This window comes from Balaenoptera physalus (genome assembly GCF_965194825.1).
Source record: "Balaenoptera physalus genome assembly, chromosome: 4".
NCBI lineage: Eukaryota > Metazoa > Chordata > Mammalia > Artiodactyla > Balaenopteridae > Balaenoptera > Balaenoptera physalus.
In genome coordinates, this window is record NC_138891.1 from 138,572,676 (window position 1) to 138,586,520 (window position 13,845).

The 13,845-nt window shown below is 39.1% G+C and overlaps 1 protein-coding gene across 18 annotated transcripts in view; it reads left to right on the plus strand.

Annotated features, from left to right (window-relative positions):
• The window catches only part of TTC3 (tetratricopeptide repeat domain 3), a 137,303-nt gene that overhangs the window by 49,949 nt on the left and 73,509 nt on the right, over positions 1-13,845 (plus strand). For all 18 annotated transcript variants that reach the window (XM_082458752.1, XM_082458744.1, XM_082458742.1 and 15 more), the window contains 2 exons: positions 1,788-1,872; positions 13,508-13,642. In XM_082458752.1, coding sequence (XP_082314878.1) covers positions 1,788-1,872; positions 13,508-13,642 — 220 coding nt within the window. The remainder of the gene's footprint in view (positions 1-1,787; positions 1,873-13,507; positions 13,643-13,845) is intronic.

Consider the following 13,845-nt stretch of genomic DNA (forward strand, 5'->3'; position numbering starts at 1 on the left):
GAATGCACAGTTTTATAACTTTAACCTGTTGTGTTAAAGATAAATTTATTTTCCTGATATTTTGTTTCTGTTTTCAAACTGAATGCTTTTCTTGATTATGTCTACTTCATGAGGTTATTTAACAATTAAATGGGACAACCACATAAAATACTTAGAGCCCTGGAACATGGTAAATGCTCAATACACTTTAACTATCATTATTGTTAACACTATAGTTTTCATTGTTGTTGGAACACTTCTGGCCTACAGCTTGCTTTTATCTCTTTCAAAATGCCTTGACTCCCTTTCCATATCAGACCATGGAGATCTACATCTGTCATTTTCATGACTGCAGGATATTTCCTAGTATAGATGTGTGTGAAGGAGAAATTTCTAGAGTGGAACTGCTGTCAAAGGGGATGTGTAATTTTAACTTTGATAGATACTGCCAAATTCTCCTCTCAAAAAATAAGCAGTGTTCACACTCCTACTAAGCTATGAGAGGGTGTGGTATAATAAAAATATTTATATATTCGGTCTATGTCCCCAGTTCCTCGCACAGGGCTCCTAGGACCCTTGGAATTTCCTGAGTGATGAGAGTCTTTCGTTATTTATAATGAGCCCCTTCCTCTCTACTTGAGTTTATACTAATAAAGTGATCCAAGGCTGGGTCCCTACCTTCAGGATTGAGACTGGTCACCAGAAAGATAAAGTGTGTGATTGGTTGGAACTTTTCAGCCCCACCCCCGATCTTTGGGGAGAAGAAGGGAGCAAGAAATTGAGTTTAGTCACCAATGTCCAGTAATTAAATCATTGATGCCTGTGTAATGAAACGTCAGTAAGAACCTCTAAACATAGGGCTCAGGGAGCTTCTGGTTGGTGAATACATCGAGATGCTGGGGCGCTGGTGCACTCTGGGACTGTGTGAAAGCTCTGAGGCACCCCCTTCCCCTACACCTTCCCATGCATCTTTTCCACTGAGTTGGTCCTGACTTACATCCTTGACAGTAAACTGGTGATGGTAAGTAGAGCGCTTTCCTGAGTTCTGTGAGTTGTCCTGGGGAATAGTTGAACCCAAAGGGTAGTCACGGGAACCCCTGAATTTGTAGTTGGCAGGGCAGAAGTATGGGTAGCCTGGGTACCCCACTGTGGCTGAAGTGAGGGCAGTCTTGTGGGACTGAGCCTTTAACCTGTGGGGCCTGAGTTCTTAACTCCAGAGTTGGTGTCAGAATTGAATTGTTGGACACTCAGTTGGTATTGGAGAATCGGTGTGGAAACATGACAGGTATGTGGTGTCAGAAACCCACACATGTGGTGTCAGAAAACACCACCTGGAGTACCTGAATCTTCCTTACCCTCGCCAGCATTGGGGGTCAGACTTTCTGAAAAGGTTGTATCTTATTAACGGATTTTCATACGAGATGGATCATCTTTGCAGTGTTTTGGGGCACATTTCTTGTTTCATGACTTTGTTGTTATTGATGACTTTAGATTTGTAATAACTTTAGGTAATCAGTGTAAATCCCCCAATTTCTTTCTTTCTTTTTTTTTTCTAAAGCTGTTCTTTTATAACATCTGAATAATCAGTTCATCTGGTCCCCTTTCCCCAGTAAATTTATAGGGATTTTTATTGGATTTAGAAATTAATTTGGAGAGAATTGGCATCTTGGTAATATTTCTATTTAGGAACTTGTGACTCTCCATTTACTAAGTGTTTAAAATGACCTTCAGTAAGTATTTTTTTCTTTATATAAGAAGCAGGATTGTTTTATTTTAAAATAATTCAAAACAGTGCTTTTCTCTTTTAGTTCTGGTTCACAAGGGAGTTTACCAGTAGATTTGAAAAACATCTTGGAGAAACAGTTTTCTAAATCCTCCAGAGCTGCACACCAGGTAAAGGCAAAGGCTTTTCTAATGGAAAAGCAAACTCTTTGAACATAACATTTTTCACATGAATTAAGTCTAATCGTGTACATCTCTAAAGTTTATTTTTTTATAATTTTAGTTATGAACATATAATTTAATAGATGATTGCTAAGAAACCAAATCGTCACTAATTTATGTTTTAACTTGGTAAGTGTGTGAACCAGAGATTTAACTAATGTTTACTGAATACTGAATACAAAATTGTTTGTTTCCCATAGATTTAAAAGGAAGAAGCAAGTCTTCCCAAAGTGTTAACTTTTAAGTTAAATATTTTAAGAAGGTTTAAATCATTTTAAAAGGTTTAAGCACCTGCGGTTTTATTACATCTACTATAGAACCATTAAAGAGCAAACTTTTTTTAAAAAATATTTATTTATTTATTTATTTTTGGCTGCGTTGGGTCTTTGTTGCTGTGCGTGGGCTTTCTGTAGTTGCAATGAGCAGGGGCTACTCTTCGTTGTGGTGCGTGGGCTTCTCATTGCGGTGGCTTCTCTTGCTGCGGAGCACGGGCTCTAGGTGCACAGGCTTCAGTAGTTGTGGCACGCGGGCTCAGTAGTTGTGGCTCGTGGACTCTAGAGCGCAGGCTCAGTAGTTGTGGCACGTGAGCTCAGTAGTTGTGGCTCGCAGTCTCTAGAGCACAGGCTCAGTAGTTGTGGTGCACGGGCTTAGTTGCTCTGCAGCATGTGGGATCTTCCCGGACCAGGGCTCAAACCCATGTCTCCTGCATTGGCAGGTGGATTCTTAACCACTGCGCCACCAGGGAAGTCCCAAGAGCAAACTTTTTATTCTTTGAATGATTTATCATATAACTTTCTATATAAAATTCTGTAGTATTTAGTAAGTAATGAAAAATGTACATCAAGGGGGAAGAGATGAATAGGCACAGCACAGAGGATTTTTAGGGCTGTGAAAATCCTCTGTATGATAGTATAAATGATAGATACAGTCATTATACATTTGTCCGAACCTATGGAATGTACAACACGAAGAGTGAACCATAGGGTTCATAGGTAAACTATGGACTTTGGGTGATTATGATGTGTCAGTGTAGGTTAATCCTTGGTTAAATAAAAAAAAAAAAATCACCCCCCCCACAACCACACAGACACCCACCCCGTGTATGTATATTGGGTTGGCCAAAAGGTTCGTTTTTTTTTTTTTTTTTTAATTTATTTATTTTTTTGGCTGCGTTGGGTCTTCGTTGCTGCGCATGGGCTTTCTCTAGTTGCGGCCAGCGGGGGCTGCTCTTTGTTGTGGTGCGCAGGCTTCTCATTGCAGTGGCTTCTGTTACTGGGGAGCACGGGCTCTAGGCTTGCAGGCTTCAGTAGTTGAGGCTCATGAGCTCAGTAGTTGTGGCTCACGGTCTCTAGAGCGCAGGCTCCGTAGTTGTGGCACATGGGCTTAGTTCCGCGGCATGTGGGATCTTCCCGGACCAGGGCTTGAACCCGTGTCCCCTGCATTGGCAGGCGGCTTCTTAACCACTGCACCACCAGGGAAGTCCCTTATTTGGTTTTTTACGTAAGATGGCTCTAGTAGCACTTAGTTGTCTTTAACTTCATTCAAAACAGTTTTGATTGTATGTGACAGCTGTCATATCAGTGTGCATTTAAAAAAAACTTTTCAAAATTGGTGAATTTTTGTGTAACCATTTTAACATTGAAGGTGGAAGAAAACAACATTTTCAGCATGTTACGCTTTATTATTTCAAGAAAGGTAAAAGCGCAACTGAAATGCAAAAAAGATTTGTGCAGTGTATGGCGAAGGTGCTGTGACTGATTGAACACGTCAAAAGTGGTTTGTGAAGTTTTGTGCTGGAGGTTTCTCGTTGGACGATGCTCCATGGTCGGGTAGACCAGTTGAAGTTGACGGCGATCAAATTGAGACATTAATTGAGAACAGTCAACGTTATACCACATGGGAGATAGCCGACATACTGAAAATATCCAGATCAAGTGCTGAAAATCATTTGCACTGGCTTGGTTATTTTCATCTCTTTGATGTTTGGGTTCCACATAAGTTAAGCAAAAAACACCTTCTTGACCATATTTCCACATTTGATTTTCTACTAAAACGTAATGAAAACATTCTGTTTTTAAAACAAATTGTGATTGGCAATGAAAAGTGGATGCTGTACAGTAATGTGGAATAGAAGAGATCATGGGGCAAGCGAAATGAACCACCACCAACCACACCAAAGGCTGGTCTTCCTCCAAAGAAGGTGATGTTGTGCATATGGTGGAATTGGAACATAGTCCTCTATTATGAGCTCCTTCTGGAAAACCAAACGATTAATTCCAACAAGTACTGCTCCAGTTAGACCAACGGAAAGCAGCACTCGATAAAAAGTGTCCAGAATTAGTCAACAGAAAATGCATACTGTTCCATCAAGATAACGCAAGACCGCATGTTTCTTTGATGACCAGGCAAAAACTGTTAGAGCTTGGCTGGGAAGTTTTGATTCATCTGCCATATTCACCAGACATTGCACTTTTGGATTTCCATTTACTTTGGTCTTTACAAAATTCTCTTAATGGAAAAAATTTCAGTTCCCTGCAAGACTGTAAAAGGCACCTGGAATAGTTCTTTGCTCAAAAAGATAAAAAGTTTTGGGAAGATGGAATTATGAAGTTGCCTGAAAAATGGCAGAAGGTAGTGGAACAAAACGGTGAATATGTTGTTCAATAAAGTTCGTGGTGAAAATGAAAAATGCCTTTTATTTTTACTTAAAAACTGAAGGCACTTTTTTGCCAACCCAATATACCATTCTGAGGAGTGATTTTGACGATGGGGGAAGCTATTCATGTAAGGGGCAAAGGGGTATATGGAATCTCTGTACTACCCTCTCAATAAAAAAATGCAAGGGATACAACTTTGATATTACTTTGAAGGAAATTTATCAAGCTAAATGTATGTATTAAAGGAATAAAGACTTTTAGATTAGTGATACATTTATTCCAAGAGCGAGGAAAAAAACCCAAAGAATGTAGAAGGAAATAACAAAGTAGAAAATAGTGAAGGAGATTGGTTCAAGATAGTGGAGTAGAAGGACGTGCTCTCACTCCCTCTTGCGAGAGCACCAGAACCACAACTAACTGATGAACAGTCATCGACAGGAAGACACTGGAACTCACCAAAAAAGATACCCTACGTCCAAAGACAAAGGAGAAGCCACAGTGAGATGGTAGGAAGGGTGCAATCACAATAAAATCAAATCCCATAACTGCTGGGTGGGTGACTCACAGACTGGAGAACACTTATACCACAGAAGTCCACCCACTGGAGTGAAGGTTCTGAGCCCCACGTCAGGCTTCCCAACCTGGGGGTCCGGCAACGGGAGGAGGAATTCCTAGAGAATCAGACTTTGAAGGCTAGCAGGATTTGATTACAGGACTTTGACAGGACTGGGGGAAACAGAGATCCACTCTTGGAGGGCACACAAAGTAGTGTGCACATCGGGACCCAGCGGAAGGAGCAGTGACCCCATAGGAGACTGAACCAGACCTACCTGCTGGTGTTGGAGGGTCTCCTGCAGAGGTGGGGGGTGGCTGTGGCTCACCGTGGGGACAAGGACACTGGCAGCAGAAGTTCTGGGAAGTACTCCTTGGCGTGAGCCCTCCCAGAGTCCTCCACTAGCCCCACCAAAGAGCCCGGGTAGGCTCCATTGTTGGGTCACCTCCGGCCAAACAACCAACAGGGAGGGAACCCAGCCCCACCCATCAGCAGACAAGCAGATTAAAGTTTTACTGAGCTCTGCCCACCAGAGCAACACCCAGCTCTACCCACCACCAGTCCCTCCCATCAGGAAGCCTGCACAAGCCTCTTAGATAGCCTCATCCAAGAGAGGGCAGACAGCAGAAGCAAGAACTACAATCCTGCGCCTGTGGAACAAAAACCACATTCACAGAAAGACAGACAAGATGAAAAGGCAGAGGGCTATGTGCCAGATGAAGGAACAAGATAAAACCCCAGAAAAACAACTAAATGAAGTGGAGACAAGCAACCTTCCAGAAAAAGAATTCAGAAAAATGATAGTGAAGATGATCCAGGACCTCGGAAAAAGAATGGAGGCAAAGATCGAGAAGATGCAAGAAATGATTAACAAAGACTTAGAAGAAGAATTAAAGAACAAACAAACAGAGATAAACAATACAATAACAAATGAAAACTACACTAGAAGGAATCAATAGCAGAATAACTGAGGCAGAAGAACAGATAAGTGACCTGGAAGACAGAATGGTGTAATTCACTGCTGTGGAACAGAATAAAGAAAAAAGAATGAAAAGAAATGAAGACAGCCTAAGAGACCTCTGGGACAACATTAAATGCAACAACATTCACATTATAGGGGTCCCAGAATGAGAAGAGAGAGAGAAAGGACCAGAGAAAATATTTGAAGAGATTATAGTTGAAAACTTCCCTAACGTGGGAAAGGAAATAGCCACCCACGTCTAGGAAGTGCAGAGAGTCCATACAGGTTAAAGCCAAGGAGAAACACACCGAGACACATAGTAATCAGAGTGGCAAAAATTAAAGACAAGGAAAAATTATTGAAAGCAGCAAGGGGAAAATGACAAATAACATACAAGGGAACGCCCATAAGGTTAACAGCTGATTTCTCAGCAGAAACTCTACAAGCCAGAAGGGAGTGGCATGATATACTTAAAGTGATGAAAGGGAAGAACCTACAACCAAGATTACTCTACCCGGCAAGGATCTCATTCAGATTTGATGGAGAAATCAAAAGCTTTACAGACAAGCAAAAGCTGAGAGAATTCAGCACCACCAAACCAGCTCTACAACAAATGCTAAAGGAACTTCTCTAAGTGGGAAACACAAGAGAAGAAAAGGACCTACAAAAACGAACCCAAAACAATTAAGAAAATGGTCATAGGAACATACATATCGATAATTACCTTAAACGTCAATGGATTAAATGCTCCAACCAAAAGACACAGGCTTGCTGAATGATTACAAAAACAAGACCCATATATATGCTGTTTACAGGAGACCCACTTCAGACCTAGGGACACATACAGACTGAAAGTGAGGGGATGGAAAAAGATATTCCATGCATATGGAAATCAAAAGAAAGCTGGAGTAGCAATAATCATGTCAGATAAAATAGACTTTAAAATAAAGAATGTTACAAGAGATAAGGAAGGACACTACATAATGATCAAGGGATCAATCCAAGAAGAAGATATAACAATTATAAATATATATGTACCCAACATAGGAGCACCTCAATACATGAGGCAACTGCTAACAGCTATAAAAGAGGAAATTGACAGTAACACAATAACAGTGGGGGACTTTAACACCTCACTTACACCAATGGACAGATCATCCAAACAGAAAATTAATAAGGAAACACAAGCTTTAAATGACACAGTAGACCAGAGAGACTTAATTGATATTTATAGCACATTCTATCCAAAAACAGATTACACTTTCTTCTCAAATGCACACAGAACATTCTCCAGGATAGATCACATCCTGGGTCACAAATCAAGCCTCATTAAGTTTAAGAAAGCTGAAATCATATCAAGCATCTTTTCTGACCACAACACTCTGAGATTAGAAATCAATTACAGGGAAAAAAACATAAAAAACACAAACATATGGAGGCTAAACACTACATTACTAAACAACCAAGAGATCACTGAAGAAATCAAAGAGGAAATCAGAAAATACCTAGAGACAAATGACAATGAAACCACGATGATCCAAAACCTATGGGATGCAGCAAAAGCAGTTCTAAGAGGGAAGTTTATAGCAATACAATCCTACCTCGAGAAACAACAAACATCTGAAATAAACAATCTAACCTTACATCTAAAAGAAGTAGAGAAAGAAGAACAAACAAAACCCAAAGTTAGTAGAAGGAAAGAAAGATCAGAGCAGAAATAAATGAAATAGAAACAAAGAAAACAGTAGCAAAGATCAATAATACTAAAAGCTGGTTCTTTGAGAAGATAAACAAAATTGATAAACCATTATCCAGACTCATCAACAAAAAGAGGGAGAGGACTCAAATCATTAAAATTAGAAATGAAAAAGGAGAAGTTACAACAGACACCGCAGAAATACAAAGCATCCTAAGAGACTACTACAAGCAAATCCATGCCAATAAAACGGACAACCTGGAAGAAATGGACCAATTCTTAGAAAGGTATCACCTTCCAACACTGAACCAGGAAGAAATAGAAAATATGGACAGACCAATCACAAGTAATTAAATTGAAACTGTGATTAAAATCTTCCAACAAACAAAAGTCCAGGACCAGATGGCTTCACAGGTGAATTCTATCAAACATTTAGAGAAGAGCTAACACCCATCCTTCTCAAACTCTTCCAAAAAATTGCAGAGGAAGGAACACTCCCAAACTCATTCTATGAGGCCACCATCACCCTGATACCAAAACCAGACAAAGACACTACAAAAAAAGAAAATTACAGACCAATATCACTGATGAATATAGATGCAAAAATCCTCAACAGAATACTAGCAAACAGAATCCAACAACACATTAAAAGGATCATACACCACGATCAAGTGGGATTTATCCCAGGGATGCAAGGATTCTTCAATATACGCAAATCAATCAATGTGATACACCATATTAACAAATTGAAGAATCAAAACCATATCATCATCTCAATAGATGCAGAAAAAGCTTTTGAAAAAATTCAACACCCATTTATGATAAAAACTCTCCAGAAAGTGAGTAGAGAGGGAACCTACCTCAACATAATAAAGGCCATATACGACAAACCCACAGCAAACACCATTCTCAATGGAGAAAAACTGAAAGCATTTCCTCTTAAGATCAGGAACAAGGCAAGGATGTCCTCTCTCACCACTATTATTCAACATAGTTTTGGAAGTTCTAGCCATGGCAATCAGAGAAGAAAAAGAAATAAAATGAATACAAATTGGAAAGGAAGAAGTAAAACTGTTACTGTTTGCAGATGGTATGATACTATACATAGAGAATCCTAAAGATGCCACCAGAAAACTGATAGAGCTAATCAATGAATTTGGTAAAGTAGCAGGATACAAAATTAGTGCACAGAAATCTCTTGCATTCCTATACACTAATGATGAAAAATCTGAAAGAGAAATTAAGGAAACACTCCCATTTACCATTGCAACAAAAAGAATAAAATACCTAGGAATAAACCTACCTAGAGAGACAAAAGACCTGTATGCAGAAAACTATAAGACACTGATGAAAGAAATTAAAGATGATACCAACAGATGGAGAGATATACCATGTTCTTGGATTGGAAGAATCAATATTGTGAAAATGACTATACTACCTAAAGCAATCTGCAGATTCAGTGCAATCCCTATCAAATTACCAATGGCATTTTTTACAGAACTAGAACAAAAAAATCTTAAAATTTGTATGGAGACACAAAAGACTCCGAATAGCCAAAGCAGTCTTGAGGGAAAAAAAACGGAGCTGGAGGAATCAGACTCCCTGACTTCAGACTATACTACAAAGCTACAGTAATCAAGACAATATGGTACTGGCACAAAAACAGAAATATAGATCAATGGAACAGGATAGAAAGCCCAGAGATAAACCCATGCACCTATGGTCAACTAATCTATGACAAAGGAGGCAAGGATATACAATGCAGAAAAGACAGTCTCTTCAATAAGTGGTGCTGGGAAAACTGGACAGCTACATGTAAAAGAATGAAATTAGAACACTCCCTAACACCATACACAAAAATAAACTCAAAATGGATTAGAGACCTAAATGTAAGACTGGACACTATAAAACTCTTAGAGGAAAACATAGGAAGAACACTCTTTGACTTAAATCACAGCAAGATCTTTTTTGATCCACCTCGTAGAGTAATGGAAAGATAAACAAAAATAAACAAATGGGACTTAATGAAACTTAAAAGTTTTTGCACATCAAAGCAAAGTACAAACAAGACGAAAAGACAACCCTCAGAATGGGAGAAAGCATTTGCAAACGAATCAACGGACAAAGGATTAATCTCCAAAATATATAAACAGCTCATGCAGCTCAATATTAAAAAAACAAACAACCCAATCCAAAAATGAGCAGAAGACCTGAATAGACATTTCTCCAGAGAAGACATATAGATGGCCAAGAAGCACATGAAAAGCTGCTCAACATCACTAATTATTAGAGAAATGTAAATCAAAACTACAATGAGGTATCACCTCACACCAGTTAGAATGGGCATCATCAGAAAATCTACAAACAACAAATGCTGGAGAGGGTGTGGAGAAAAGGGAGCCCTCTTGCACCGTTGGTGGGAATGTAAATTGGTACAGCCACTATGGAGAAACAGTGTGGAGGTTCTTTGAAAAACTAAAAATAGAATTACCATATGACCCAGCCATCCCACTACTCGGCATATATATACCCAGAGAAAACCACAATTCAAAAAGACACATGCACCCCAGTGTTCATTGCAGCACTATTTACAATAGCCAGGACATGGAAGCAACCTAAATGCCCGTCGTCAGATGAATGGATGAAGAAGATGTCGTACATATATACAATGGAATATTACTCAGCCGTGAAAAGGAACGAAATTGGGTCATTTGTAGAGATGTGGATGGATCTAGAGACTGTCATACAGAGTGAAGTAAGTCAGAAAGAGAAAAACAAATATAGTACATTAATGCATATTTGTGGAATCTAGAAAAATGGTACAGATGAACCATTTTGCAGTGCAGAAATTGAGACACAGATGTAGAGAACAAACGTATGGACACCGAGGAGGGAAAGTGGCGGGGAGGGGGGTGGTGTGATGAATTGGGAGATTGGGATTGACATATATACACTAATATGTATTAAATAGATAACTAATAAGAACCTGCTGTATAAAAAAATAAAATTCAAAAAAAGAAAATAATGAAAATGGAACAGCTGGTAAAGAAGGATCTACAAAGCTAAAAGTTGGTTCTTTAACAATCTAAATAAAATTTACATATCAGTGTGGAAACTGTTTAAGAAAGGAATAAAAGAAGACAGAATAAAACAATTTCAAGAATGAAAAAGGAGACTTCTCTGGTGGTCCAGTCGCTAAGGCTCTGCGCTCCCAATGCAGGGGGCCCGGGTTCAGTCCCTGGTCAGGGAACTAGATCCCACACACCACAACTAAAGTTCCTGCATGCCGCAACTAAGACCCAGCGCAGCCAAATAAATAAATAAATAAATATTTAAAAAAAAAGAATGAAAAAGGATACATTACTCCAGACCCTTCAATATTACAAATACTATATCAAAATACTATTATGAACAACATTATACCAGGAAATTTGAAAAAGTATGTAGATGAAATGAATAAATTCCTAGAAAAATCCAGCTTATAAAAACTAACTCAAGGGGACTTCCCTGGTGGCACAGTGGTTGAGAATCTGCCTGCCAATGCAGGGGACACGGGTTCGAGCCCTGGTCTGGGAGGATCCCACATGCCGCGGAGCAACTAGGCCCGTGAGCCACAACTACTGAGCCTGCGCGTCTGGAGCCTGTGCTCCGCAACAAGAGAGGCCACGATAGTGAGAGGCCCGCACACCGCGATGAAGAGTGGCCCCCACTTGCCGCAACTAGAGAAAGCCCTAGCACAGAAACGAAGACCCAACATAGCAATCAATCAATCAATCAATAAAATATTTAAAAACAAACAAAAAAAAAACCTAACTCAAGAAGAAATAGAAACCTGTACAGAATCCAGAATTTATAGAACCATGGCTAATCACTATTCCAGTCATTGAATACTTGTAGACTATGTATTATCAGTGAAAGATTGTTTCTTTTGGTTAAATGTGATTCATGTGAGTCTGCTTTGACACTTCAATGCTTTATGTAAATACAGTTCTATTTCTTCTGAAATAAAATGTTGGATTTAAATTTCACCCCCCCCAAAAATGTATATTAACATGAAACACAACACTCATTTTAATATCTGGGTCATTTTAAAATTCTGTTAACTATGTTAGTTATATATGACAGATACCTTATTAAGGACTATTGGAATGAAGCATGTTAAGCATTTTTAATCAGTTTCCTAATCCGTTTCAACAGCTTTCTAATTAGTTGCATAAAAGCATTTTTAGAATTTCTAACAGTTGGTGATTTTAAAATTGTCATTTTATGTCGATTTTACTGATTCTAAAAACTGTGATGGACTTAAATTGTAAAGACAGCCTGTAAAGACAAAAGAGTATTTAAATAAAAATGATGGTTATTTTTGAGCCTTGATTTGTTCATTTAACACACTTTTCTTTAGGCCCTTGCATACACTGAAGACTGGCTTTGCCATTCAGCCCGCTCTCATGGAGGTTTCAGTGCAGACCATTTATTTGTACTGTTTTGAGAGAAATAATTTCCAATGGAAACATGAGGCAAATGGATTTGTTTTCTAGAATGAAAGAGATTAGAATGGAATCAGTTCATCCAAGGCTGAACAATAAATAATAAACAAGCGTGTGTGAGGATAGCACGTCATCTTCTATAACTGTTAAAATTCTTATCTTAACATAGATGTGGCGATCGTTGAGCTTTTTAAATACTGTATAGCAAATACCAAGCTTACTTGAGAGCTGCTCTTTTCCATGTGTTTTCGGGGGGGAAAGTTCTCCTAAACTTTGATTCATTGGACGAAAAGCACTAGGCAGCTTTTGTTTATGTGTGACCAGACTGCTTTTCCCTCTGTGTTTTGTGCAGTGGGGTCTCCTTTTGGATCCTTATCATTAGGAACAGTGAGGAATGTCACGCAAATATTTGCATTTTCTGCTCTCTTGAACGGTGTACACATGTATGGCAAGGTGTGGGGAGATCTAGCTTAGCCTCCAGGCTTGCCTCTCCAGTCTTTATGGAACTTTTGTGGCCTATAGCTATTGCCATGTAACTAAAATCTGAATACAAATTATAATGTATGTGCTCATGTATATTCAAATTATAAAGTTTTTTTCTCGCTTTATTTCAGGGTACATTATAGCAGTTTTTTTCCTTATTCTCTTCTCTTTGCATTTAACCTAGTAATATCTCTCCCAATAATATTATCTAGTTATATTCAAGTACGTGTTAGGCAGGAGTAGAGCTACAGATTGAAATAACCATTTCTTGCTGAGAATTTAGGTTTGTTCCAGGGCATGAGGGCAGTTGTTAAAATCTGGTAGTGACCAGGAAATTGATAGCTTGTTCTTATTTGTCTAGTTGTTCTAGTCTCGGCCAAACAATTTACTTATTTAAATGATGGCTGATGTTCTCCATTTGAGCTGTTAAAACATCCAAATACTGCCTGGTTAGCCTGGAAAAGTGCGTACAGCTTAGCACCACGTAGTGTAAAGTGAACCACCGTTCTTTGTCATGGGCAGCACTAGAAGTGTTGGGATTAAGATGGTGAAGCGGTACCTTTCAATTTCCACTTTAATGGGGCTGTGCTGAGAAAGGAGTATAATGCGTAAAGGGTGGCTTTGGGTATTTACATGTTTTATGATCAGTTATAAAGTATAACTGCCCGATGATGAACGTTGGCATCTTAAGTTTTACACTAAGCAGGTGTAGCTCTGGTTTACTGAAAAAGAATTTCTTTTTTGCAGGATTTCGCTAACATAATGAAAATGCTGAGAAGCTTAATCCAGGATGGTTACACGGCTCTGTTGGAGCAGCGCTGCCGCAGTGCTGCCCAGGCCTTCACAGAGTTGCTCAGTGGTTTAGATCCTCAAAAAATAAAGGTGAAGTTGCCTCCTGGTAACTTGTTTACCGATGCTAATGCGTTTCAGATGAATGTAGAAGGGAACCAGCACTTTGACTTCATTGTACTAATGTATCGTCTTGCTGAGATCAGCTGAATTTACTCCAGATTGTGAGAAGCAGATAACGCTCTGATTCAGCCTTTATGGTTGCAGTCGGTATAGAAGCCAGGTTTAGACTCTCT